Raw genomic sequence first — 27,061 nt, 5'->3', positions numbered from 1 at the left:
TAAGCAAAGCGGCTTCCTCCTGACCCCTCCATCTGAGCGCAATGTCACTGGCTCAGAAAAGCCGCTTCTGAACCCAACGGACCCCTCTCTACCCCCCGCGGGGAACTTGTTCACTTGTTGACTCGTGCTTCTCCTGCTGGGGCGGGACGGGTGGGAACCCGGGGCCTGGCGCGAGGCTCGGTCCCACTAGGGAGGGGTCCAAGGGAGACACCGTGGGTTCCCAGCGGGTGGGGAGCTCAGGTCCCCGGCGCGCGCGCGCGCGCGCGCGCGGGAGTGCGCGGGAGTTGGGGGGCGCGCTTGGTGCGCAGAAGCCGGGGCGCGCGTGAGCTGGGGGGGCGGGAGCCGGGGGCCGGGCGCGGGGGCGCGGCGCCACCTTAAGGCGGCGCAGCCCGCGGCTCCCGGCCGAGCCCCGCCGGAGGGAGGCGGTTCCGAGCGGGGCCCCCGCCCGCGCCGCCACCGAGACCGGGCCGCGGCCGCCGACCTCTGCGCTGGCTGCGCGTCCGCCCCGCGTCCCGCTCTCGGCCGGGGAGGGGGCTCCCGGGTGCCGAACCCCGGACGCGCTCGCTGGGGGCGACGCCGGGGACTCCGCGTCCCTGCTCGGGGCCGTCTCGCCCTCCTCCCCTTCCCTCGGGCAGCCCCCCGCCTCCAGCTCCTGCGCCCCCAGTATTGTGAGCTCCGGTGGCGCGGGGCGGGGGCGCGCCCCGGAGCGGCAGGATGTACCCCCAGGGACGGCACCCGGTGAGTGCGTGGGCACTGGGGCTGCGGGGTTGGAGGGGCGCCCCCGTCCAGGGCGTGGGGGGGACCCCGACCCTGAGCTCTTCTCCCTCCGCCGCAGACCCCACTCCCCACTGGCCAGCCCTTTAAGTTTTCGATCTTGGAGATTTGCGACCGCATCAAAGAAGAATTCCAGTTTCTTCAGGCCCAGTACCACAGGTGTGGGGGCGCGGGGGCCGCGCACCTGGACGGGGCGGGGCTCCGGTACGAGGGGCGGGGCGCGCAGGTGGAGAAGCAAGGTGGAGGTGGAGGTGGGGGTGGGGGTTGGGGGGTCCGGGCTGCTGCTGGGGTTCTGAGCCCAGGAAGAGGCAGGAGGGAGACCTGGGGTCCAGGGGCTGGGAGGTTGGGGAGGGGAGATGCCCCCTGGCACTTTGGGAACTGCCCACGTGGCCCGTGGGGAACCCTTGTCCTCTCCAGCCTCAAGCTGGAATGTGAGAAGCTGGCCAGCGAGAAGACGGAGATGCAGCGACATTATGTCATGGTGAGGGACAGGCTGCTGGGCTCAGGGTGGTGGCCACTGTCTCGCCTCTCTCTTGCCTCCTCTTCCCTGTCTGGGCACTGGGCTGGTTGGGACCCCGGCTTTCTTTCGAGGCCCTCCTGGGGTGGCTCCCCGGGGCTGGGGTCTCAGGGCGGCTTGCACTTGCCCTGCCTCTCTGAGGAGAGAAGAGGGGACCCCTCCACATGCACCCTGATATCTCTGGCTCCACTTCTGGGACCCCGTGGAGCTGGGGGCTCTGCCTCTTACTGTGACACGCTGGGAACACCCGTGTCACCCAGCTGGGGACCAGCCGTGTACTGTCGCAGGCATTGCCAGTGGCTTTCCTTTGCAGTACTACGAGATGTCCTATGGGCTCAACATCGAGATGCATAAACAGGTACTGTGCTGGGGTCCCCATGTCCCAGGATGGTGGGGGTTTGGATGCCTTGGGAGGGACCCAGAGTGGGTAGTTGGGGACCGAGATGACCCGAGATTATCCTGAAATCTCCACAGAGGCCCCAGAGGCCCCAGCTGGGGGCAGGGGAGCTAGATTTTAGTCTCTGAAGGGGAACGTGATTTTCAGTACTTGGAGACAGTGGCCCGCAGCTGGAGCTGGCCAACAGAGAGGCTGGCAGGCGACAGGAGCCCGGTGTTTCCGCTGATGAGGAGCCATAGCAGCAGTAGGGTCAGGAGGGCTGTGGGGGTGACTTCTGTCCCAGAAGAGGGCTGGACAGGTGGCTTTGGAGGTCCCTTCCAGCCCAGTGAGTCTGAAGTTTTGATGGGGCCCTGAGGTTCCATGGCTAGTTTGGAGGTTCCGAGATCCATCCCAGTGGGTTGGCCGGCAGGTCCTGGGTCTGTTCTCTACTTGATGTCACACAAGCTGCACTGTTCGTGGATGGACTGCAAGGTTCTGGGGCTGTCCCTGAGATTCTGAGCTAGACCTCAGTGTTTGGAATTGACTCCAGGGTTCTAACATTAATGCTGAGACCCTGAGACTGACCAGTGGCTTTGGAGGGGATGAGTGGGCTCTGAGACTGGGGTGAGGGGTCTTAGATCCCCCAAGGCTTCCGGGGGATGGCTGGGAGTGGGGTGCCTGTGGTGCACCCCTAGCCTACTTTCCCGGGTGTGAGGGACTCTGGTGGTTTCATGTGCTTGGAGGGGCCCATGGGCATGGCCACAGAGCCCCACATAGGGTGGAGGACGAGGGGTAGGGCCAGGTCTGGCCTCCCCGGAGGGGACGGTATGTGCACACCCCGACTCAGGAGGGGCACAGCAGGCGGGGCTGGCACGCACACCCTTTGCTGCCCACTGCTCCCGCGTGGCCTCTCTGGGCCCCCGGCCTGGTCCTTCCCTTTGCCAGTGACCCCAGCGCTGTGTCTTGGCCACCTCCTGCAGACCTGGTACAGAGCTTGTGTGGCCGGGTGTCTCTGCCTCCCAGGACTCCAGGCCACCTGGGGAATCCGCCCCCAGCCTGAGCCTCGCTGGCCTCAGTTTCCCTTTTGCACCTAGAGGTGCCAGTTCCTCTACTGCCCGGCTCTGAACGTGCTTCTCACCTGGGAGCTGGGGGCTGGGGTGAGGGTGCCAGCACCCCCAAGCCTGTCTCCTTGCTCCTTTCAGGCAGAGGTTGTGAAGCGGCTGAGTGGGATCTGTGCCCAGATCATCCCGTTCCTGACACAGGAGGTGAGAGCACGGGGTGGCGGGCACCTCTGCGGGCAGCTGGGGGCTGCAGGTGTGGAGGGAGACCTGGGCTGGGTGTGGGGATGGAGGGGCCTCAGTCAGTGTGGCCGCAGAGTTTCGGTGAGCTGGTGCTTGCACAGTGCCCGGGAAGGTGCCGGGTGCTTAGTCCGTGCCTCATTTATTTATTTATTTATTTTGATATAATTTATTTTATTTATTTACTTATTTATTTTTTGGTACCTGGGATCGAACTCGGGTCCTTGTGGCTGTGCAGCAGGCAGCAAAACCCCTGGGCTAAATCCCCGGCTAGTCCGTGCCTAATTTAAAGGATAACTTTCAGTTTATGTTCAGGGAGCTGCAGCAGACACAGGAGGACACGCAGCGCAGGGCCCCACCCCCAGGAGGCCCAGCGTGGTCAGATCTACAGGCACAGGAAGGAGGATGGTGCCGGGCTGGGGAGGGGGCGGGGGTCAGTGTTTCCTGGGACAGAGCTCAGCTGGGGAGTTGGAAAGTCCTGGAGATGGGTAGTGGTGACAGCCACGCAGCCATGGGTTGCACGTAGTGCTGCTGAGCTAGGTGCTTAGAAATGGTAAATTTTCTTATTTTTTTGGTACCAGGGATCGAACTCAGGACCTTGCGCTTTCAAGGCAGGCAGCAGCACCACTGAGCTAAATCCCCAGCCCACTTACGTATTTTTTAGCACAATCATTTAAAATAGAATTAGCAAAGATACACAGTAACTGGGTAAGTGCCTTATTGAAACTGCAAAACCAAAGCCAGCCATTGTGAGGATGCCCCACTTTCCTGCTGGCCTCAGGACTTTTGCACAGACAGCTTATTTCTATCGGAAGCTTTCTGGAAACTGGAGAGACAGGTTAAATGGATAAATATGGGTTGGGCAGCTTGCTGCACTAGGGACCAAACACAGAGGACAGAGCTCCACTTGGTTGGGGCCTCACCTGTGGAGGCGGAGGTTTCTGGAAGCTTGGGATGGGAGAAGCCCTGTGTAAAGCAGAGTGTAGAGGTGGTGTCTGACACTGAGGGTGGGGTCAAAGTGGCGAAGGCTGAGAAGGGTGAGAACTCCAAGAAATGGGCATGAAAGGCCTTTGGGAAGGAGTGAATAAAGGCACACATATCCCCCCAGCAGCTCCCATCCCCTAGGACAGGAATCAGCTGGAGGGCCGAACCCAGCCTCCACTTGTTTTTGTAAATAAAGTTTTATTGGCACTCAGACACAGCCATTCCTGTAGTGCAGTCTGTAGCGGCTTCCCGCTGCGATGGGGGAGTTGAGCGGTTGCAACAGAGACCCTGGGGCTTGCAAAGGCAGAACATTTTTTTAGGGTGTGCTGGGGATGGAACCCAGGGCCTCATACTTGCTAGGCAAGTGCTCGCCACTGAGTCACACCCCCAGCCCTGGTATTTAGATTTTTGGGTTTCTTTTCTTTTTTTTTTTTTGCAGTGCTGGGGATGGAACCCAGGGCTTTCACATTAAGCTACATCTGCAGCCCTTTTTATGTTTTATTTTAAGACAAGGTCAGGCTAAGTTGCTGAGTTGTCCAGGATGGGTTCAAACTTGCAATCCTCCTGCCTCAGCCTCCCAGAGTGCTGGGATGACAGGGGTGCACTGCCAGGCCTGGCTCCAGCCCCTGTATTAAATATGTGACCATTTCATTTCACGACTGGGGTGGGGGTCAGTGGTAGAGCCAGTGCCCAGCATGTGCGTGGGCCTGGCCTCTTATCTCTTGTAGCACCAAAACAAAACAAAAAACAGTTGCATGGAGTAAAAGAAGCCAGCCACATGCAGCACGGGAAGAAGGAGCCCAACAATAAATAGTTTAGAAAGCACAGCACCAGCAGCTTCCGGAAGGCAGGCTGGGGGTGATAAAGGTGGAGAAAAGAGAACGGGGGAGGGGAGAGAGCGGCTCCCTGGCTGGCAATTCCATGCCCTGGCCTGGGGCTGGCACATGGGTGCTGATTTGTAACCATGGCTCTTTCCTGGGGCGTTTGTCGCTGTCACACTGGCTGCTCCTGGCACAGAGCGGGCGGAGCCTGGAGACGATGCTCAGCACCCTGCAGTGCCCAGGATGCCCCCGCAGAGAATTCGCTGTTCCCTGATGCCAGCAGTGCCCAGGAGAGTCCTTGGTTTGTAGTTATTAGCTATATTTGTACTTATGTGTGGTTTTTCTTTTTTCTTTCTCCATATGTGTATCTCATCATTTAAAAAGGAAAGGGAAAGAGGGAGAGAGGAAAAAAAAAAAGTGGGGCCGGGGATTTAGCTCAGTGGTTCTGTCGCCTGCCTTGAAAGTGCAAGGACCTGAGTTCGATCCCTGGTACCAAAAAAAAAAAAGTGGCCAAGCATAGTAGCACACGCCTGTCATCCCAGCTACTTGGGAGGCTGAGGTGGAAGGATCTCAAGTTCAAGGGCAGCCCGGGCAACTTAGCAAGATCTTACCTCAAAATAAAAAATTTTTTTTAAAGGGTAGGGGTGCAAAAATAAGATTTAAAAAGGGCCAGGGTTGTAGCTCAGTGGCATTGCAACGGCCTGGCAAGCACAAGTTCCTGAGTTCGATCCCTGGTACTGCCAAAAAGCCAAACAAAGAGTTTTAAAAAGCGGCAGGCAGGAATTTGGGTGAAAGTGCGGAGCAGAGGCTGGGGCTGGCGGATGGGGTTAGGGACACTGTATAACCCTCACCACCCACTTCTTCGCAGCACCAGCAGCAAGTGCTGCAGGCCGTGGAGCGGGCAAAGCAGGTGACAGTTGGGGAGCTGAACAGCCTTATCGGGGTGAGTCTGCTCTCAGTGGGGACACTGCCACCCCCATCCCTGGCTCCCAGCAGGGCTAGCGCTGGGGTGGCAGGTGGGCAGCAGGCCTGGGCTCTGGCTTCCCTGGGGACCCTGGACAGGGCACCCCCTCTGCTCAGACCCCATCGGTGCTGTCCCACGCCCCTGGCCTATCCTCTTCCCTCCTCTAGCAGCAGCAGCTCCAGCCCCTGTCCCACCACGCCCCCCCTGTGCCCCTCACCCCTCGCCCGGCCGGGCTGGTGGGTGGCAGTGCCACGGGGCTGCTTGCCCTGTCCGGAGCGCTGGCTGCCCAGGCCCAGCTGGTGGCGGCCACCAAGGAGGATCGCGTGGGCATGGAGGCCGAGGGGTCCAGAGGTAAGCGGGCAGCCTGGTGCAGGGGGTGATGGGAGGAAGGAACAGGAGCACCTGTGGGACCACGGCTCAACCTTACCCCATGCTGTGTGTCCTCGGGCAGGTCCCTAGCTGTCACTGGGCATCTATCCCAAGTGGGTCAGGAAGAGACAATCCACTGTCTATAGAGATGTGGAAGACGAGGAGATTCTGAGCCCGGAAGAAGGCTTTATAAACTGTAGAGGGAGCCAGGTGTGGAGGCACACCTGTGATCACAGCACTCACAAGGCTGAGGCAGGAGGATTGCCATGAGTTTGAAGCCAGCCTGGGCTACATAGTGAGACCGTGTCGAAAAACAAAAACAAAAACAAAAACAAAACCAAAGTGATAAAATGTAGAGAGCTGTACCCCCTGGCACCATGGGATCTAAAACCCTGATTCATTCTTCTCTCTTTCTTCGGCGGCCCCCACCTGCCAGTGGAGAGAGCCCTGAGCCCGGTAAGTTGAGGAGTGACCATGAATTCCAGGTTGCTCTGAGCCAAGAGGGCCTCAGAATGAGACCCACATCCCCATTTTCAAGCTCTCTATGGGAGAGAGGCCTGGACCGCTGGAGCTTTATTTGTTTAACTCTTTCAAGCTGGAAGCCGGTTGTGGTGGTGCATGCCTGTCATCCTAGCACTTGGGAGGCTGAGGCAGGAGGATCCTAAAGTTCCAGGCCAGCCTGGAACAAGAAAAAATAAAAATCACATTTTGAAATATCACTGAGGCTCTGAACATAAAAGCTTCCTGGCGGCACACCTATACACTAAGCCCTCCCAGTCTTTGCCTGGGCTCTGCTAGGATCCCTTGCTTTCTGGTTCCCAATCTCTAGGGCTATTCAGTGGCCAGTTTGAGTCCTGCTGCCCAGGCAGCCCTGCCTGTCCTGGGCCTCAGTTTCCCCATAAGGGCTGGGGGATGCGCTTGCAGCAAGGGGGAGGATTATCACCCAGCGACTGCCCCACAACTGGGGACCCCAGGGTCCTGAGCCTTCCTCCCACTGGCCCCTGCCTCCCTGCAGAGTGCATCCCCCTCACCCCCTGAGAGTCTGGTGGAGGAGGAGCAACCCAGTGGGCCTGGGGGCAGCGGAAAGCAGAGAGCCGAGGACAAGGACCTATCAGGACCTTACGTGAGTTGGGCGTAAGCAGGGCACTGGGGTGGGTACATGTGGCCCAGATCCGTCCCTGGCCTGGACCTGGGAACCTTCTAGAGCCCAGCTGTGTACATGGCCCTCACTCTAGAGTCCTCCATAGCTCCCCATTGCTCTCGGGGCACTGGCCAATCAGAAGGAGCCCTGTGTGCCAGCCTTGATTCTAGCTGCTCTGAGTCTCTGCAGCCTGGTCCCAGCTGCCGGCTGGCTCAGGGTCGGTCAGTGTGTTTCTCAGAGAGGCTGGGCACTTTTCTGCTTGGTTTAGAAATAGCAGCAACTAGTTTTGATTTAAAGGAGAAATCAGGACTGGAGGTGCAGTTGAGAGGTGGACCACTTTGCCTGGCACACGTGAGGCTGGCCCTGGGTAGAAAGCGCTGGGCGTGGAGTTAGGTATAGTGCACGCCAGTCATCTCCTGACTGTGGGAGGCTGAGGCAGAAGGATTGCAAGTTCCAGCCCAGCCTGGGCAATTTAGCAACTAAATAAGACCTTGACTTAAAATAATAAATACAAAGGGCTGGGGATGGAGCTCAGTGTGAAGGCCCTGGGTTCCATCCCCAATAGTGTAAGAAAAACAAAAACACAAAATAAACTGGCCACAGGCAGGAGGTCGGAGAAAACCTATCTAGCAGGCAGATTTGGGTTCCCAGCTGCAGGCTGAACCAGAGTCTGTTCTTGGTTTCCCACCAAACCAGACATCCCCAAAGACACCCCAGTACCTCCGGGTCTAACCCCACCTTCCCCCCACTAGGCTTCCCATTCCCCACCAGTGAATGGACCCAGGTGCTCTCTCTCTCTCTCATAAAAGCAATAGACAGCCACAGCAGGATATAGAGCAGAGGCGGAGAGAGGCCTTAGGAAATCTTTGGGCCAGTGTGGAGAGCAGCCTGGAGGGGGCCAGGAGCCCAAGGGCCCTGTGACACCCCAGCCTTCCCTTCCAACAAGCAGATAGATGGCGGCAGGGGCCAGGGCATCCCAGTCCTTTCCAAGGAGATGGGGTGTGGCCAGGCTGACTCCCTCCTCCCTGTGTCCCCCAGGAAAGCGATGAGGACAAGAGCGACTACAACCTGGTGGTGGATGAGGTGAGTCCCAGGCTGTGGAGGCTCTTCCCTGCTCTGGGATGGGGGACCCCCAGGAGTGGGGACTGCACCCCCTCTTGATGGATGCCTGGGCTAGCGGGGAGATGGGGGTCAGGCTGAGCGGGACCAGGGCTGGCTCCCCATGTCGCCCGTCCCAATGTCACCCAGGACCAACCCTCAGAGCCGCCCAGCCCGGCCACCACGCCCTGCGGAAAGGCGCCCATCTGTGTCCCCACCCGACGGGACCTCGGGGGCAGCCCGGCCTCTCTGGCCTCCAGCCTGGGCTCACCGATCCCCCGAGCCAAAGAGCTCATCCTGGTAAGGATTGAGGTGTGACTTGAAATTCACGTTATTCACCCTGGGGTCTGATTTTCTTTTTGCTGTACTGGGGATGGAACCCAGGGCCTCCCCACTGAGCTCCACACCCAGCCCTTTTTATTTTTTATTTTGAGACAGAGCCTCATTAGGTCGCTAAGTTGCTCAGACTGGACTCAAACTCCATCCTTCTGCCTCAGCCTCCCAGAGTGCTGGATGACAGGCTTGCGCCACTGGGCCTGCCTCATCCTGGGGGTCTGATGCAAGCTGCCCTTCCTGGGGATCCTTTGCCCCTTGTTTTTGCTGCAGACTCACGTGGTTGAACCTCAGTAAATATTAAAATGACAACTTTGTAACTAAACTGGGAAAATAATTATTAAGAGCAACTCACCACCTTACATGGGAATCAAGGACCTCTTGCAATAAATAGGAAATCCCATGGAAATAAACACACCCAGAACCCTGGCAACCCGTGAGGTGGACCTCAGGCCCCAGCAATGGCTGAGTCCTCCAGAGCCACTGAGAGGCCGGTGGCCCCAGCCCCAGAGGACCCAGAAGGAGAGGCTGTAAGCCTTTCCAGCCTTCTTGTAATTTTAATGCCACCCGTTTGGACCGTCCAAGAACTGCCCATGGGCTTCCGCGATTCACCCCTATTCCTGGGTTTACTCCCACATCTTCCCCAGGCCCCTGCCCTGCACTTATCCTGGGTGAGATTGTCGGTTTCTAGGCCTCCCCTGCCAACAGGTTGCCATGGCAACCACCAGAGGTTGGGGCTCCCATTCTATCTTAAGTTCCTCCTCCCTCCTCCTCCAGGGAAACTTTAAGGGGGAGTTGGAGCAGGTCCTTTCTCCTCCAGGAGCCCCCGGGAATCCACTCAGACCCCACCTGTCATGTCTCTGTGGTGTGGGAAGCTGAACTGGACACAGACAGGATACAAAGTGCCTCTCTCCCCCTGTACTGGGGATGGAAGCCAGGGCCTTCGCACTGAGCTCCATCCCCAGCCTTTTCATCTTTTATTTTGAGACAGGACCTTACCAAGTTGTTAAGCTGTTCAGGCTGGGCTGGAACTTGTGATCCTCCTGCCTCAGCCTCCTAGAGTGCTGGGATGACAGGCGTGTGCCACTGGGCCCGGCTATGATGCAGAGTCCTTTCAAGTAGGAGGAACTGAGATGCAAAGCCCAGACAGCGGTCTGGCTGGCTGCCCCTTTCCCTCAGGCTCCCCCAGCCCAGGGACAGCTGTGGGGACAAGTACCACACAGCACTTTTGGCTCCCAGACCCCAGACTCCTCCCCACAACCCGAGAGCGCACTGCATGTCTGCCCCTTGCTGAGCCCACGCCAGAGTTTCCAAAGGACCCAGATAAAGCCTGGCACAGTGGCACATGCCTGTCATCCTAGTTACTCAGGAGGCTGAGGCAGGAGGATTGCAAGCTGAAGCCCTGTCTGGGGAACTTAGCAACGCAGCAAGACCCTGCCTCAAAATAAAAATAAAAAGGGCTGGGGTCCAGCTCAGGGGTGAGCATGGACCTGCAAGTGCACACGTGCTACTCCCCACCTGCGATGTCTCCTGGGATGCTGTCTGTCCGCAGTGTCCCCCATGGGTTCAGCCCAGGTCCTTGGGCCACAAGGTACCTGGTAGCTGATCAGCCCCTTCTCTGCAGAGTGACCTTCCCACCAGCCCTCCTGCTTCCAAGTCCTGCGATTCCTCCCCGCCCCAGGACGTGTCCACCCCTGGGCCCAGCTCCGCCAGTCACCTCTGTCAGCTGGTGGCAAAGCCGTCACCCTCCACAGACAGCCTGGGTGAGACCCTGGTTGGGGAGATGACTCAGATCCCCCAAATTCTCAGCTGTGTGTGATCTCGGTGGCTGGGATAAAAGGAGGGACCCAGGATAGAGGCCCACAGTGAGAGGCTCGAGAACATTCATAAGATACTGGTGGACACTAGGTCTGGGTCTTGAAGGATGAATAGAAGTTCATCAAATGGCAGAAAGAGAGCAGGGCCCAGGATCAGGATCCAGACAGTCTAAAGACCTGACCCTTCTCGCTCAGCACTGAGGAGCCCCCTGACTCTGTCCAGCCCGTTTACCACATCCTTCAGCCTGGGCTCCCACGGCACCCTCAACGGGGACCTCTCCGTGCCCAGCTCCTACGTCAGCCTCCACCTGTCCCCCCAGGTCAGCAGCTCTGTGGTGTATGGACGCTCGCCCATGGTGAGTCCTCGGGGTGGGGACACCAGGCAGGGGTCAGCAGGACTCCTGGGGGCCAGGGAAGGGGCCCTGGCTTGGCAAGTGCATGTGGAAGACAACCTGAGGGTCTCAGTAGCTCACACGCTTAGCCCAAGTCAGCACCTGTGGCTGTGCACAGAGGGCTGCTCTCAGGCCGTATTATAAGGAGCAGAGTGCCCTGCCCTGGGAGGTTATTTACAAAGCAAAGCTGTGGCCTGGGTGGGTCCTGAGGTTGTGCTTTTGGTGATTTAGAGCAAATCTGAATATGGGATGGATCCTTCCCATCCTGGGGTTCTGGGATTTGCTGGACAGACTGTGGGGTCCCCCTGAGTGGAAACAGCCCTCTTAAGTCTAGGAGAGCAAGCTCCTGTACTTCCAGTGGAAAAGATGGGGTAGGGGACAGGGCAGAGAGGGCTGCAGGCACCCACCCTGGGGGACCTGCTCTGGCGTCCTCGCAGATGGCGTTTGAGTCACATCCGCATCTCCGAGGCTCCTCTGTCTCCTCTTCGTTGCCTGCTGTCCCAGGAGGGAAGCCGTGAGTACAGGTCCCCTGTCCCCTCTGTTTGCTCTTGGGAGTCATTGTATGGGTGCAGTATGGTGTTCCTGGGTTGCCCAGGCCTCTTCTGTAGGATAACTGGGGTTCCCAGGGAGCATTTAGCGTCGTCCCGGCTAGGGAAGGGGAGCTCCGGCAGGGAGCAGTGGGGCCCAGGGCAGTGCCCAGGACGCTGCTGAGAACAGCCGGCCCCAGGCATGGCTGGACCTCCTGCCTTCCTGTCCTGGGAGGTTGTCTGGGCCCTTGAAATGTAGCCACTGCAACCAAGAATGAAATGTTTGCATTTAACTTCCGTTCTTTTTGGTTTGTTCTTTTTGTTTTTTGGTCCCTGGGATGGAACCCAGGGCCTTCACACTGAGCTCTATCCCCAGCCCTTTTTATTTTTTATTGAGTCAGGGTCTTGCTAAGTCAGGAAGTTGCCCAGGCTGGGCTGGAACTTGCAATCCTCCTGCCTCAGCCTCCCAGAGTGCTGGGATGACAGGCGTGAGCCACAAAGGCTTCATTAAAAGATAACTGGGCCCAGGTGGCAGGGATCATTGCCTAGCAATGGGCCTGGGCTCCAGGACTCCGAGGACCTCCTCAGACATCTGTATTCAGCAGGTGTCCCTCAAATGCTTGCTTAGCACGTCCAGGCTCCCCAGAGCCTTTCCACCTCTGCCCTGTAGCTCCCTGTCCCTGCCGCAGCAGGGTGCAGGCAGGAGAACCCCTGGGCTCGGTGCGGAGGCCCCGGGCTGTCCCTGTCCCCATGTTGCCTGTGCCCCTGCAGGGCCTACTCCTTCCACGTGTCCGCGGACGGCCAGATGCAGCCCGTGCCCTTCCCCTCGGACGCGCTGGTGGGCGCGGGGATCCCGCGGCACGCGCGGCAGCTGCACACGCTGGCGCATGGCGAGGTAGTCTGCGCTGTCACCATCAGCGGCTCCACACAGCACGTGTACACGGGTGGCAAGGGCTGCGTGAAGGTGTGGGACGTCGGCCAGCCGGGTGCCAAGACGCCTGTGGCCCAGCTGGACTGCCTGGTGAGGAGGGCGGGGCGTGCAGACCAAAGGCGTGGCCTGCAAGCTAAAGGGCGTGGCCTGTAGGCAAAAAAGGTGTGGCTTTCAGTAAAACCTGGCCGGGGCTTATAGCTCAACCACAGTGCTGGGCTTACGGACCAATCACCAATCGGGAGGAACTTACAGATCAGGGTGGGGAATACCTAAGAGGCGGGACTTAGAAAAGTCCCACTCCTATAAGGTAGGGGTGGCCCGGAACTCTAAGAGGCGTGGCTTACACAGGGTGGGGCTCACAACCCTACAGGGCGAAACTTGTAGAGCTGAGGGGCGGGGCTTTGTCCCCTTTCGAAGGGTGGGCTTATGGTAAAATTAAGGCGTGACTGGCACCAAAATAGGGCGTGGCCTGCATTCCTAAGTGGCGGGGCAGTTACGGTAGAATCAAGGAGGGCTTGCAGCCCCAAGGGTTGGTGCTTTGGCCCGATGGGACATGGGACGGGCTGCCTCGAGGTGTGGCAGCGGCACCCTTGGGTGGGTCTCTTGGAGGCCTGGCCAGGAGGACCAACCCCAGCCTGGCTTCCCTCGTGGGGTCTCCCAGAACCGGGACAACTACATCCGCTCCTGCAAGCTGCTGCCAGACGGCCGGAGCCTCATTGTGGGCGGCGAGGCCAGCACCCTGTCCATCTGGGACCTGGCGGCGCCTACGCCCCGCATCAAGGCTGAGCTGACCTCGTCAGCGCCTGCCTGCTATGCCCTTGCCGTCAGCCCTGACGCCAAGGTCTGCTTCTCCTGCTGCAGCGATGGCAATATCGTGGTCTGGGACCTGCAGAATCAGACCATGGTCAGGTGGGTGTGGGTGGCTGGGACCCTGGCCCGGCCCTGCCCACCTGCCTGCCCCGGGGCATGGGGGCCCAGCAGCTCTGATGCTGGGAGGGCATCGGCCTCTCCCTGCAGGCAGTTCCAGGGCCACACGGACGGGGCCAGCTGCATCGACATCTCAGACTATGGCACCCGGCTGTGGACAGGCGGCCTGGATAACACCGTGCGCTGCTGGGACCTGCGGGAGGGTCGCCAGCTACAACAGCACGACTTCAGCTCGCAGGTGCCGCCGGCTAAGGGGAGAGGATTCCCTTCCCCCGTCTTCCGGAGGTGTCCATTTCCATATATAAGACAGGGCTAAATGTCTGCTGTCCATGGCCTCTTTCTTGTAAAGAGACCCATTCAAGCTGGGCGGGGTGGCACACCCCTGTCAGCCCAGCGCTCTGGGAGGCTGAGGCAGGAGGATCTCAAGTTTGGGCCCATCCTGGGCAACTTAACAATACAGCGAGACCCTGTCTCAAAATAAAAAATAAGAGCTGGGGTTGGAGCTTAGTGATCCCCAGTACTGGAAAACTAAAAAGGAGACAAATTCACAAGTCCTCCACTTTAATTCTCCAAAGATACAGAGAAATTTAGACTTGGTTGTCATCTTTTCCCCGAGCTGCGGCCCAGCCACTCCCTGGCCCCCATCTGTCCACACGGCTGGTTTCTCTTCCCAGCCTCCACCCTCTGATGCCTTGGGCTCCCCTGGGGCTACTCACCAGTGACAGAGGCCAGCCTAGGCCAGGAGCTGGGTAATGAGGTCCCCGGTACAGGTGCTTGGGCTGTCCAGGCTCAGGGATTCCTTAGGGCACTGCAGGGGAGTCAGGTTTGGGTTTAGGGCACCAGAAACGCAGGCTCTGCCTGTCATGTTTTGGGGTCAGGCGTGAGCACCTTGACCTCTCACTCAGTTTCTTCCACTCCCCCACTCCACCCTCTGGATGCTTCTGGGCCTCTGTTCTTCCCTCTGGCTGAAATGTTTCTCCCCTCCTTTTCCAGTTGGTGAACTCCTCCTCATGTTGAAGACCCATCTACAGTTTTGCCGTCCTTCTTTGAAAGCTGGGAGTGGGGTGGGGTAGGGGGGACACCCGACTATTTTCCAGGCTCTTTTTTTATTGTTTGTTTTTTTTGGTTCTGGGGGTCACATCCGGGGCCTTCACACTGAGCTACATCCCTAGCTTTCTTTTTTGTGTTGTTTTGTTTTTTTGAGACAGGGTCTTACTTTGTAATTCAGGCTGGCCTTGATCTCACTGTGTAGCCCAGGCTGGCCTCCAACTCATGGCTAAACTCCAGCCTCAGGCTCCCAAGTGCTGGGATGACAGGCATCCACCACCACACCTGGCTTTATTCTTTATTTTGAGACAAGGTCTCACTAAATTGCCCAGGCTTGGGCTTGAACTTGAGATCCTCCTGCTTCAGCCTCCCAGAGCACCAGGATGACAGACAATGAGCCACCATATCTAGCTTCTTTCAACTCTATCCTTATCTGGTGCTTTCTTTGGCTTCACAATTTCCTTCCTCCCTCTCTCTCTTTTGTCTTTCCTTGAGGTAAACTCTCATTATATAGTCTAGGATGACTTCAAACTCACTCTGTACCCCATGCTGGCCTTGTGATCCTCCTGCCTTAGCCTCCTGAGTGAACTCAGAGGTGCAGGTGGACACAGCCATCCATTCTTTGTGCCCCAAGGCTTGAGATGCCGTTTCTGGGGACCCCATGGGAGTACTTCCTGTCCCATCGGCTGTCCCACACTCCGTGCAGCTGTGTGGCCAGGATGGAGCACTGGAAGCTCCTGAAGTTGAGCTAGAAATCACTGCACATCCAAGTCACTTCTGCACACATCTTATCTGTGAGCGCAGCTCCCAGAGGCCTGGCAGGTCACAGCCTTGACCCCTAGGTGCGGCTGGGAGAACTTGGAGCCCTTTCAAATCAAAACAAAAGAGCTGTATTGGCCAGGCCTGGTGGTGCATGCCTGTCATTCCAGTATTTGGGAGGCTGAGGCAGGAGGATCCAGGCAGGAGGCTCAAATTCGAGGCCATCCTGGACTACACAATCAGACCCTGTCTCAAAAAACTGAAACCAAAAAAACAGCATAGGCCAGCTGCAGAGCTCCAGCCTGGGTCTCACAAGTTCTGTCTCCCGGGCTCAGTCTTTGACGGACTTCCTGCCTTGAGCCCTGCAGCCCCAGCTTCCACCATCTGCTAAGGGGAGCCACCGTCCCCACCCTTGCTGGCCTCCTCCTACCCTCCCCGCTCACTCCCTCCCTCCCTCCTGGGGCTGCTGTTCAGTAGGAGTGGATAATGGATGTGCAGCCTGGGGCTTCTGGGTAACGCTGATGAATATTAATGATCCGACACAGTGCCTGCTGCGCTCCTGCCCGCCTGGCCAGCTGCTTCTGTCCATGGGGGCTGATGTGGGAGAGGGTGGCCCCTCCCCTGCCAGTCCCCACTGGTTAGGAGCTTCCCTGACCTCCGCAGGGCTCCAGGAGCTGGATTTAGAGGAGCATGCCTGTCATCCAAATTGCTTGGGAGGCTGAGACAGGAGGATCTCAAGTTCAAGCCCAGCCTGGGCAACTCAGAAACTTAGTGAGACCCTGTCTCAAAATTAAAGGGCTAGAGTGTGCTTGCCTAGCAGGTGCAAGGCCCTGGGTTCCATCCCCAGCACCAAAGCAAAACAAAACAAATCTGCAAGGGCCCAGGAGCCTTCTCTTTCCTGTTGCCCTAGATTTTCTCCCTGGGCCACTGCCCCAACCAGGACTGGCTGGCCGTGGGCATGGAGAGCAGCAATGTGGAGATCCTGCACGTCCGAAAGCCTGAGAAGTACCAGCTGCACCTCCACGAGAGCTGCGTCCTCTCCCTCAAGTTCGCCTCTTGTGGTATGTCTGCCTGTGACCCCCAGAGGCGCTCTCAGATTTGCCAGGCTGGGCTCAAAACTTTTTTTGGGGGGGGGGGTACCGGGAATCGAACTTGGGTCCTTGCGCTTGCACAGCAGGCGACAAAACCACTGAGCTAAATCCCCGGCCCTGGGCTCAAAACTTGAAGTCCTCCTGCTTCAGCCTCCCAGAGTGTTGGGATGACAGGAGAGTGCCACATCCATGCCTGCTCACTTTTATTTTGGAGTAGGGATCAAACCCAGGGTCTCACTCAAAAGAATAGATAATGGCTGTGTGCTGCACACCTGGCATCCCCGCTACTTGGGAGGCTGAGGCAGGGTTCCAATCTTGAATCCAGCTTGGGAAACTTCGTAAGACTGTCTCAAAGTAGAAAATTTAGGGCCGGGGATTTAGCACGGTGGTTTCACCGCCTGCTGAGCAAGCACAGGGACCCGAGTTCGAGTCCCATACCAAAAAAAATTGTTTTAAAGGGCTGGGGATGGAGCTCAGTTGAAAGCCCTGGGTTCAATTCCCCGAGCTACAAAAAATAAACAAAAGAGTAAGGGTGGACGTTCCTGGGTCTCTAGCCCCTGGTCCTCAGCTCGCTGCTTTCCCCAGGGCGATGGTTTGTGAGCACCGGCAAGGACAATCTGCTCAATGCATGGAGGACGCCATATGGAGCCAGCATCTTCCAGGTACCCCAGGGACTGCTCCCCACCCCTGCTACCTGACCCTTACCTAGGTCTGCACACCTCCCTGATATGCAACTACTAAAGCAAGGGATGACAGATGCCCTTCTGTGCCTGGCGTCTCTCACTGAACACAGCGTCCTCAATGTCTGTCCACACTGTGCTGAGTGTCACACCCTCGCTCCTTTTCCTGGCTGTGCAATATTCCACTGTGGGGGCAGACCTCCCTGTGTGAGACCTCCATCCATCTGTGGACACTGGGCCTTTTCCTCCTTGGCTTCCAGGAAGTGTGCTATGGTGAACATCTGTGTACCAGTTTCCCAGCTGTTTCTCTGTCGGGCAGGTGCCCTGGAGGGGAATTTCCCATGAGCCCGTTGAGGAACTGCTGGGCAGTTTCCAGATTTTACATTCCCACCAGCAGGGGAGGGTTCTGGAGTCCCCACATCCTCACTGACAATTGTATTGTCTATTTAAAAAATCATACTGAGTCTGGGGAAGCGAGCATGGAGTAGTGTAAGCCTGGTGTGGTGGTGCATGCCTGCAATCCTACCACTGCTCAGTACCACACAAAAAGCAAAAGTTGTAAGAAACACACACAGAATATTTGACAGAGACTTGTGGACTATAGGGGAAGCCAAAAAATATTCACTGTTGGGCGTATTCTTGTGGTACTACACACTGGATCCAGGACCTTATTTTTCGGTAGTGTGGATCGAACTCGGGTCCTTGGGCTTGCGCAGCAGGCGGCGAAACCACTGAGGTAAATCCCTGGCCCCCCAAGGCCTTATTTTGAGACAGGGTCTTACTAAATCATTAAATTGCCCAGGCGGGACTCAAACTTTCGGTCCTCCTGCCTCAGCCTCCCAGAGTACTGGGATGACAGGTGCGTACCACCGTGCCTACCCAGAAATAACCATTTTTTGAAAGTGCCTTTGATACAGGTAGCCAACACTTTCATCAGGCCACAGTTGGGGAAAGTCTTGGCTATCTGATGTAATTTATCCAACACTACCCAAAATGAAAAGCAGTTGTGCAGGTACCCTTACACACCGTGGTAAAGTCAAGCCGCTGTGAGTCAAGCCACTGTTAGTCGAGACCATCTATACCTCTCTCTAGAAAACATGTTGCCTTCCTTCTCCCACTGGAGGCATCAGCTACGCTCCCACCTAGGGGCACATGCTGGTCCCCCCCTTCCTCCCCAGCCTTCTGTACATCCTTGGGTGATCAGGAGCCTTGCACCAGGCTGAGCTAACACGGGCCACCCTCACCTGACCTCTCCTTTCTGTCTCCCCTCCCTCGACAGTCCAAGGAGACTTCCTCGGTTCTGAGCTGCGACATCTCCAGGAACAACAAATACATCGTAACAGGCTCAGGGGACAAGAAGGCCACTGTGTATGAAGTGGTGTACTGAGGCCCCAGCCTGGCTTTGGGGGGTGACAGAGCCCACAGCCCCTCCAGCCACGCCCATGGGTGTCAGGGCCCTGTGCTCACCGGCTGCCACCTCCCCTCCTCCCTTCCCTGCTGGGGTGGGGTCGATGGGCCCAGGGTTCTGGAAAATAAATGTATTTATCACAGTGGGGCTGGGACAGACTCCAGCTGCTTCTCTTGGGCACTGTCACAGAAGGGCAGCCACTTCCTGTGTGACCACTGGGGATGAGAATCTATCCAGGTGACACACAGAGCCATCTGTCCAGCAACGAGCATTGGGAATGGGAGCATCACTGGGCAGGATGAGTCAGGTGGAGCCGTGTAACATGTATCCCTGATTCTGTCATTTAACTGGGGTGACACGGATTCCTCCCCTTGTGCCCAAGTGGCACTCCAGGTGCCACCTGCATCTGGAAGTGACCTCCCAACACCTCAGTCTCACATGGCACTGCTTTTAATATTTCCATGAGTGCATATCTGATTTACAAAATATTGGGTTTGTTTGTGGTCGTATTTATTTTTGTGGTACTAGGGATTGAACCCAGGGCCTTCATGCTGAGCTGCATCCCCAGGCGATTTTTCACTTTTTGAGATGGTCTCACTATGTAGCCCAGCCTAGCCTTGAACTCATGGCCATCTTCCTGCCTCACCCTCCTGAGTGCTGGGATTACAGGTGTGCATCACCACGCCCAGCTACCACTAGTTTTAATATCAGCACAGTGCACAGCAGAGCCCCTCTGCTGGCCTCATGTTAGTACTCTGTTGTGACCACCGCAGATGTCCCTTCTAGGCTCCTGGTCCCCCAAGACAGGAAGGACCTCCCAGCCCAGCCCAGCCCTGCTGGAAGTGATGGTCAGCACCTCCCTCAGCCCCTTCCCGGACAGTGTGTGGCAGAAAGGAGCTCACCAGGGATGGGACACCAGTGCTCTTTCCCTCTTGCTTTATCACCTTCATCCCTCATCCCCAGACCCCTGGCCTCCCCTCCCGAGGCCCAGCCCTTGCAGGAAGGAGAGAAGCCAGTCACAGCGGAAGGCCTTAGTAGGAGACCTGGTACACAGAGGCCCAGTCCCTGGAGCCCGTGACCATCAGCTTGTTGCTGGCCGACACATCGCAGCAGGTGAGGCAGGATTTCTCGGGCACCTGGTGGCAAGGGGCAGAGTCAGGTGGCTCACGGGCGGCACCATGTGACCCTCCGGGGACATCTCAGGGGCCCTGCGCCCACCCTTTGCCTCAGCGCACCTGGAACTCTGTGTTCCCCATGGGCATGCTGTGGATGGTGGCCAGCCTGTCCGTGCCGACACTTACCCACCACTGGCCTGGGGGACAGACAGACAGACAGGGCTGCATCATGGGGCAGAGACAGCCAGAGAGGCCAAAGCAGAAAGCCCACCCGACCTCCAGTCACCTGCTGTGACCCAGGACCCTGGGGTGTCGGAGAGGGCGGGCCCTTGGAGACTGACTTCCAGGAGCGCTTACCGTATGGGGAGAACTTGAGCCCCAGGATGGCGCCATTCTTGTGCCCTGCTGTATGCGCCTGGTCCCCGAGGGTGGGCTGCAGCCAGTGCTGCCCGCTGGCCAGGCCCACAAGCAGCCAGTCCTCCCAGGGGCTGTGCGACAGGCTCGTGATCTGGGGAGCAGTGCTATTGGAACCCCAGCCAGCCCCGGCCCCACCCGCTCCTGACACCAGGGCGCCTGGAAAGGTCCAGGCCTGGACTCTGAGCACAGGTTGCTAGGCAGCAGCAGGCAGTAGCAGTCACCACACCTGAGACTTGAAGAGGTGCTTCTGGGACTTGCGAGACGCCCTGAGGTCCCAGCATCGCAGACAGCCGTTTAGGCCCCCGGTCCAGACGTTGTCATCTTTGATCACCACAGTGTTGGCCTCACCTGGCCCACAAGGGAGGTCCCTGCCCAGGGGAGAAGCCAGTGTGTGACTGAGGCTGTCTTCCTGGAAATCTCACCGCCCGCTCCAACTGCTCCTGAGCTTCATCCCCAGCCCTTTTTTAAAATTTTGAGGCAGGGTCTGGCTATGGAGTGCTGGATGGCCTTGAACTCACAGGGATCCTCCTGCCTCAGCCTCCCGAGTGCTGGGATGACAGGTGTGCGCCACCACACCTGGCCCAAGATTTATTTGAATAGTTGAGCTGTATGGGCTGCTATCCTAGCTACTCAGGAGGCTAAGGCAGGAGGGAGGCAAGTTTAAGCCCAGTCCGGGCAACTTAGTGACTTAGGCCCTGTCTCAAAGAGATTTAAAAAGGCTGGGGATGGAGCTCAGTGCTGCAGTGCTCATGTAGCCATGCAAGGCCCTGGGTTCCATCTAAATGAAAAGAATCATCTGGTTTGGGGGCCATCACACCCTGTCAAGGTGGGGATACTGAGGCAGACAAGTGGAAATGACTTGGTTCCAAGAAATGAGCCCAGCCTAGATCTAAATCTGTCTTTGAGGTTCCCAAATGCAAGTTCAAGGCAGTGAGACCCCCTTCTGGGGTTTGAGGGCACCCAGTCCCTGCCCGGCCCCTTCCTGCCACCCCTCAGGCCGCACCTGATCACGCTCTGGTCCCGAAGGTCCCAGACCCTGACGATGCCGTTGCTGAAGCCCGCAAAGGCCAGGCTGCCTCTGATGTTGGCGTCCAGGGCCTGGCAGGAGAGCCCCGCGCAAGGCAGCTGCTCCGGGTTGCGCAGGTCCGGCGCCAGCAGGTCCCAGACGCTGATGCCCGGCAGGTTGTGGCCTCCCGCGAGGAGCACCTTGCCGTTGGGGCCCAGCAGGCAGGTGCGCAGGTACGCGCCGGGGGTCTGCGGAGGGGTGAGGGGACACACGGCCGTGAGCAGCGCCCTCCTGCAGGAGGTGGCCCGCGCCCAGGGACCCAGCCGGCCGCCCTCACCTGGACAGGCCAGTGCAGGTGGCTCTCGGGGAAGGTGTCCAGGGCCTCATGGGCGGCCAGGCTCCACACCTTGAGGCCGCCCAAGCCGCAAGTGAACACGTGGCGCGTGAGGCTGTTGACGGCCGTGGCGAGGACGTGGGCCCCGTGCCGCAGCACTTGGAGCCTCTGGACCTTGCACGGCACACCCAAGCTCTCGGACTGGCCTGGCAAGGCGCCCGGCCGCACCCATGTGTCCCCGAGGACCTTGAGGTCCTGGGATCTGCGGAGGGGGAGGAAGGACTTGGGGGCCCTGCCTGCCTGGGGGGCTCCTGTGCCCAACAAGAGCCTCCTACCAAGCTCTAAAGCAGGTTTGCTCTTTTCTGGGTATTAGGAAACCTTTTTCTCAGGCCATGTCTTCCCTCTAGACTCCCTGCACAACCCTAACCACACTCCTCCAAATATTCTCTCTCTGCCATAACCATATACTTCTCCCTTTTGCCTAATAGAGCAAACTCCTATTCATCCTTTACGGCCCTAAATATTATGCCCCTTCCTCCAACCACACTTGTCTGTGTGGCACTCTAACACAGCTGCCCCCACACTCCTGTTTTTCCTGTGAATTCCTCCCCCAATCCCTTGAACCCAGAACTAGTTATAATAGGAACTGGTAGTGAGGTTAGTGTGAATGTGTCACTCTGCTTAGAGAGGACGGTCCAGTGATGACAGGAAAGGGACACAAATGTACACCCTGGACAGAGGGACCTGTCGACTGGCAGCCTCCCCTGCCACCTTCTCTCCCCACCAGGGCAAACAGTGCAGACACTCACGTGGGCCTCAGGGCTGGGCGGGCTCCTCTGACAGAGGCCTGCAGGGACGAGAGGGTGGCTGTCCCGGATCGTCCCTCCCCGCACCCCACACAGGCAGGTGGGACCTGGCCGGGGTCTCACCTGGGCCACTCTGGTGGCCTTGGTGAAGTCTTCCTCAAGGTCCTCCCAGGAGCTGGAGGAGAGCTCAGCCGAGTCAGTCACTGGACAGAGACAGTGGCAACTGAGCAGGGGACCCGGCCAAGGGCTAGCTGTCCCCTCCCTCCCGGTCCCAGTAGGCTCTTACGGGAGTCCTCATCTTCTGACTTTGCCTCCAAGTTCAGCAGTGCCGGGCCTGTGCCTCTTTGCCCTCGGGAGGGAATCCCATCAGACCCATGGCCGTGCTGGGTCCCGGCACGGGAGCCCCCAGGGGTGCTGGGCTGCTGGCACCGGACCTTCCCGCTGCTCCGCCTTCGGTCTTTCCACTGTGGCAGGAAGAACCACCATCGCCATCCTGAGCGACTGTCTTCCTGGGTCCCCTGGGGGGACCCCGCACCCACGAGCCCCCAGGATAAGGATGTGTACTCACCAGGCCTGGCTCCCACTCTGTTGCCATGGCAATGGGATGGGGCGGGAGGAAGATGGACAGAGCCACACAGCAGGGTTAGCGCGTCCCGGACACAACCCCAGGCCACCCCTCGCCCCACCCCTGAAGGGACACTCACTTCTGTCACTCTGTGCTGCCAGCTTACTCTGGTAAGCAAAAGTCTCCCAGAGGTCCTTGGTGAGGATGTTTGGCCGCAGTTGGGGCTCAGACCCACAGGACAGGAGCAGGGATGGGTGGGGCTCCAGCAGGCCGCCCTTTGCCCCGGGGGGCTTGCAGTTCCACTCCTGGGGCTTCCCAACCTCTGGACTCTCTGGGGGCACTGGTTCCCTCTTTTCCTGCTTGAACTGTTTCCCAGAGCAGACCGGGCCTCCCTGCCTATGGGAGGTTGGGGGCTTGAAGGGGCTCACTACCTAGAGAGGTCAGCGGAGAGATGGGAGACCCCGTCAGGGTTAAGGCTTAGTGACCCCAAGCACACTGGCTTCAGGAGGCTGAGGCAGGGGGGTTGTAAGTTCCATCTCCCTGCCTGGGCAACTTAGTGACTTTGTAAGAACCCAAAAGGGAAAAGAGAAAAAACAGTGGGCTGAGGATGTAGCTCAGTGCGAAGGCCCTGGGTTCCTTCCCTGGTATTGATTGAGAAAATTTTTTCCCTATCAAACAGAAAACCATCTAGACTGGCATGTGTGTAGAGCTGGTGTCAGACACAGAGTTGGATGTTCTAGTGGCCACACTGAAGGCATAAAGAGATGGGGATTTTGTTAATACAATATACCTAAGGAACCAACTCCATGTTCAACTTTTTTTGGTGTTTTGAGACAGGGTCTCCCTATGTAGGCCAGGCTGGCTTTGAACCCACAGCAGTCCTCCTGCCTCAGCCTCCTGAGTGCTGGAATCACAGACGTGTGCCACCACACTGGGCAGGCTATGAAGATTTAACAGCAAAGGGGCCCAGGACTGCCATGATACGGCTGGCCTCTGTGTCCACCAAAGCTCCAAATCCAAACGTACAACAAACTATGGGTTTAAAATATTTGGAAAAATCAATTGCATTTGTACTAGATAAGCAGACTTTTCTTATCATTTTCCCTAAAGAATACAATATAGCAATAGTAGATATGGTATCAGATGCCTGTTATCCCAGCATTATTCAGGAGGCTGAGGCTGGGAGATTCCTGTGAATTCGAGGCCAGCCTGGAGAACATAGTGAGACCTGGCTCAAAAAAGTATAGAAGTGGGCTGGGGATGTAGCTCAGTGGTTCCACCGCCTGCCTCACAAGTGCAAGGACCCAAGCTCAATCCCTGGTACCAAAAAAAAGAGGGAATATTTGCATCGTACCAGGGATGCTAAACCACTCAGGCACCACACTGTTATATAAGGGACTGGGGCATCAGGGATTCTGGTATCAGCAGAGGTTCCTGGGACGTGTCCCCTCTGATACCAGTGGAGGACTGCATTGATTCTGGGGTGGCTTGGACTTGCCTGTCCCCAGCAGCGGCTGCTAGGTGAAGTGGCCACTGAAAGCTTAGTCTGGCTGCTGCTACTAGGGATGTAGCTTTGGACTGACTTACGGTGCTGGAGAATCAAACCCAGGACCTTCATACTGAGCTACGTTCCTGGCCTTTGGATAATTTTGAGACAGGGTCCTGCCGAGTTGTTCAGTTGCCCAGGCTGGCCTGGAACTTGCCAGCCCCCTCCTCAGCCTCTCTGAGTGCTGGGATGACAGGAGTGCACGACCACACCTAGCTTGGGAACATAGTTTTTAAGTTCCACTTAAATAGTGACACATAAACCAGGCAGGCTGGCACACATCTGTCATCCCAGCTGCTTGGGAGGCTGAGGCAGGAGAATTTTGTTTGTTCATGTGTTTGTTTTTTGAGTCAGGGTCTTGCTGTGTAATTCAGGCTGGCCTTGAATTGAGGGCAATCCTCCTGCCTCTGCCTCCCAAGCTGGGATTATAGGTGTGCACTGCCACACCCAGTCCAGGAGAATTTTGAATTTGAGCACAGCCTGGGAAATTTTGCAAGCCCCTGTCTCAAAAAAAAAAAAAAAACAACAAAAAACCCCCAAAACCAATGCCAAGCCATGAGAAGGCTGAGTCATGAAGATCACTTATAAAGAGGCAGGTGTGGGGCTGGGATTCAGCTCAGTGGTTTTGACGCCTGCTGCGCAAGCGCAAGGACCCGAGTTCAATCCCCAGCACCAAAAAAAAAAAAAAGAGGCAGGTTTGTAATCCCAGGTGTGTACATGCCTGTAATCCTTGGATTCAAGGGAGGCTGAGGCAGGAGGATCAAGCATTGGAGCCAGAGTTGGGGCAATTTAACAACTTAGTGAGATACTGTCTCAGAATTTAAAACCATGCAGGGTGTGGTGTAATCACACATCTGTGATCCCAGCACTGAGGAGGCTAAGGCAAGAGGATCACCAGGAGTTGGAGGCCAGCCTGGGCCCCATTCTGTGAGACCCGATCTCAAAATAAATAAATAAAAATAAAAACATTAAAAATATAAAGGGCCAGCTCAGTGAAGGCCCTGTAGTCAATCTTCAGTAGTGAAACAACAAGAATAAAACTGATGGAGGACTGGTCTGGGGCACTTGGAAAATGTTAACCCTACTTGAGGGGATTTGCGGTTCCATTTTAGGAATGGGAACTCGAGGTTCAGGCAATCAAAGCCGGGAGAAATGCAGGGTTTCCCTGGCCGGTTCTCCACCCCCGCCCCCGGCTTTGGGGTGCGGATTAGGACGGGGAGGGCACCCGAGCCGGGGCCCCAATCCGCTCGGCTCTTAGCTCGCAATTCACCGGGGCTTCCCAGCCAGCCCGCCCCAGGGCCTTGGGAAGCACAGCCCGGAGAGACGGTGCTGAGAGGGGCCCTGGCAAAGGGGACCCGGGCGCCCTGCGGGGCAGGGCAGGACACAAGTGATTCCTCCGGAGCCCCCTCTGCCACAGCCCGGTTCTCCGCGACTGCTGGGGGCCCCGCCCGCAAACCCACCCGCCAGCCCACAAATGGGGGGGCAGCACAATGAGGACTGACTCCAAGGCTTTCGCACTCAGCTACACCTGCAAGCCATTGAAAAATTTTGAGAGGGGGTCTCACTGCCTCTCTTAACTGCCCAGCCTGGGCTCAAGCGTGTGATCCTCCTGCCTCAGGCCCCAGAGTGCTGGGATGACAGGTGTGTGACGCCACGCCTGGCTCCATCACTGGTCTCAACTATGCTCTTGTCTCATCCTTCACCTCACTTCTCTGCCATCTCCACAGCAGGCACAGTGAACCTGTGAGGTCGCCCCTCTGCCCTCAGCCCTCCATGGCTCCCACCTCCCTGGGGCCAAAGCCCAGGTCCTCCCTGCAGTCCACAGGGCCCTGCTCAGCCACCTGTCCCCTTCCCACCTCCCTTTAGGCCCCTGGATCCCTCTGCTCCAGCCACACTCGGTTCCCCGGATGCTCAAGCACCACCTGGCTCCGTGCTGACCCCAGGGCCTTTGCATAGCTGTGCCCTCCTCCTGTGACTTCTCCCCTATCCCAGACTTCCACAGCCCGGCTCTGATCTTTCCTCAAATATCACCTTCCCTGCTTTTAACCTGACCATCCTGAATTCCAACCCCTCCCACCTCCATCCCGGCCCCTGTTCCTCACGTGATCCCCATGGCCTAACAGCAAGCTGCAGGCCGGGCGCCCTCCCCCAGGCAGCAGGCCCCGCGGTGCCCTTCTCTGCCATTTCCCTGGCATCTATGCTGCGCTGGGCGAGCAGGTGTTGGCTGAGTGTCTGTTGGATGAATGGCTGTGTTCTGGCTGCTTCCTGCCCTGAGCTGCCCACCCCGGCGCTGCTAAGTTGCAGACGCGGCCCTGGCCCCCTGCCAGGCACAGCTGGTACAGGCAGAGGCCTGCCAGCGCCCAGGAGAAAGGGCCAGGTGGCAGGAGGGCAGCGGGGACAAGACACAGGCGCTTTGGTCTGGACGGGCTGCCGATGCGGAGACCCCCCCCACCCCGCCCCGCATGACTGGGACCTCGGCTCCACACCAATCCCTGCCTGAATCCCAAGAGGCCAGAGGACAGGACGCGGCGCTGAGATGCGGGGGTCTGTCATCCAGCACTCTGGGGGGCTGAGGCAGGAGGGGCATAAGCTGGGGCCCAGCCTGGGCAACTCAGCCGGACCCTCTCTCAAAATTTTAAAAAAAGGCTGTGGATGTAGCTCAGTGCAAAGGCCCTGGGTTCCATCCCCAGCACGAGGTCCCGGGGTTTCCAAGTCTCCATCCTGGGCCTCCTCTGCCTACCGCCCTCCACGGCTCCCGCTGCCTTGCGCTCAAGTCCCAGACCCTCCTCCCCCGTCCCCATCTGCATCACTGAGTCCCGGTCACCTGCTCACCTTGTCTTGTTCTGGAAGATCCATCGGCAGATCAGAGAACCGAACCTCACTATGGGGACTGGGCTGGGAGGCAGCCTCTGGGAGCGGGAGTGAAAGGGAGAGCTGGTCTCCCATCCTGCGGCCCCTGAGCTGTGAGACTCCGGGCTGGGTCGACCTCTCCGACCCAGGAAAAGGGCAACACCACCT

The 27,061-nt window shown here is 57.9% G+C and overlaps 2 protein-coding genes across 5 annotated transcripts; one reads left to right on the top strand and one right to left on the bottom strand.

Moving 5' to 3' along the window:
• Positions 1–444: 444 nt before the first annotated feature.
• Tle2 (TLE family member 2, transcriptional corepressor) lies at positions 445–18,399 on the top strand. 4 transcript variants are annotated; one of them, XM_004865830.4, is made up of 20 exons: positions 445–738; positions 836–933; positions 1,192–1,255; positions 1,605–1,649; positions 2,870–2,932; positions 5,639–5,713; positions 5,902–6,085; positions 6,540–6,559; positions 7,119–7,226; positions 8,283–8,327; positions 8,493–8,642; positions 10,300–10,438; positions 10,688–10,812; positions 11,322–11,398; positions 12,183–12,432; positions 13,004–13,251; positions 13,360–13,507; positions 15,986–16,136; positions 16,752–16,828; positions 18,126–18,399. In XM_004865830.4, the coding sequence occupies exons 1-20, from the start codon at positions 715–717 to the stop codon at positions 18,231–18,233; spliced, it is 2,199 nt and encodes a 732-aa protein (XP_004865887.2). In that variant the 5' UTR covers positions 445–714; the 3' UTR covers positions 18,234–18,399. The 4 variants fall into 4 exon arrangements, 3 of the variants coding, with proteins under 3 accessions (XP_004865887.2, XP_004865885.2, XP_004865886.2); XM_004865828.4 differs by having other exon boundaries at positions 10,688–10,848; XM_004865829.4 differs by having other exon boundaries at positions 451–738; positions 5,905–6,085; positions 10,688–10,848.
• A 306-nt stretch (positions 18,400–18,705) lies between these two features.
• Tle6 (TLE family member 6, subcortical maternal complex member) lies at positions 18,706–26,899 on the bottom strand. The gene is made up of 10 exons (XM_087201422.1): positions 26,876–26,899; positions 22,637–22,928; positions 22,056–22,135; positions 21,936–21,973; positions 21,130–21,388; positions 20,790–21,040; positions 20,013–20,154; positions 19,727–19,877; positions 19,490–19,566; positions 18,706–19,390 (listed from the first exon to the last, which is right to left on the bottom strand). Exons 1-10 carry the CDS (start codon positions 26,897–26,899, stop codon positions 19,286–19,288), a joined length of 1,419 nt encoding a protein of 472 aa, XP_087057548.1. The 3' UTR covers positions 18,706–19,285.
• Between the last annotated feature and the right edge of the window lie 162 nt (positions 26,900–27,061).

Source organism: Heterocephalus glaber, unplaced genomic scaffold (assembly GCF_053883595.1).
Source record: "Heterocephalus glaber isolate CG9 unplaced genomic scaffold, H.glaber_assembly_v1.0 deba00001760, whole genome shotgun sequence".
Taxonomy (NCBI): Eukaryota; Metazoa; Chordata; class Mammalia; order Rodentia; family Bathyergidae; genus Heterocephalus; species Heterocephalus glaber.
The sequence above is the reverse complement of the archived record's forward strand: the minus strand, read 5'-3'. Positions and strand labels throughout refer to the sequence as shown.

What these genes read in the sequence shown, in the direction of transcription:
- Tle2 (XM_004865828.4), top strand. Translation starts at nt 715, where the DNA reads ATGTACCCCCAGGGACGGCACCCG. An exon ending in GGAGGCCGAGGGGTCCAGAG is followed by an intron (nt 6,086 to 6,539) that starts GTAAGCGGGCAG and finishes CCCACCTGCCAG; the next exon opens with TGGAGAGAGCCCTGAGCCCG. An exon ending in CAGAATCAGACCATGGTCAG is followed by an intron (nt 13,252 to 13,359) that starts GTGGGTGTGGGT and finishes CTCTCCCTGCAG; the next exon opens with GCAGTTCCAGGGCCACACGG.
- Tle6 (XM_087201422.1), bottom strand. Translation starts at nt 26,899, where the DNA reads ATGGATCTTCCAGAACAAGACAAG. An exon ending in AGGCCACCAGAGTGGCCCAG is followed by an intron (nt 21,974 to 22,055) that starts GTGAGACCCCGG and finishes TCGTCCCTGCAG; the next exon opens with GCCTCTGTCAGAGGAGCCCG. An exon ending in ACCTGCACTGGCCTGTCCAG is followed by an intron (nt 21,041 to 21,129) that starts GTGAGGGCGGCC and finishes ACCCCTCCGCAG; the next exon opens with ACCCCCGGCGCGTACCTGCG.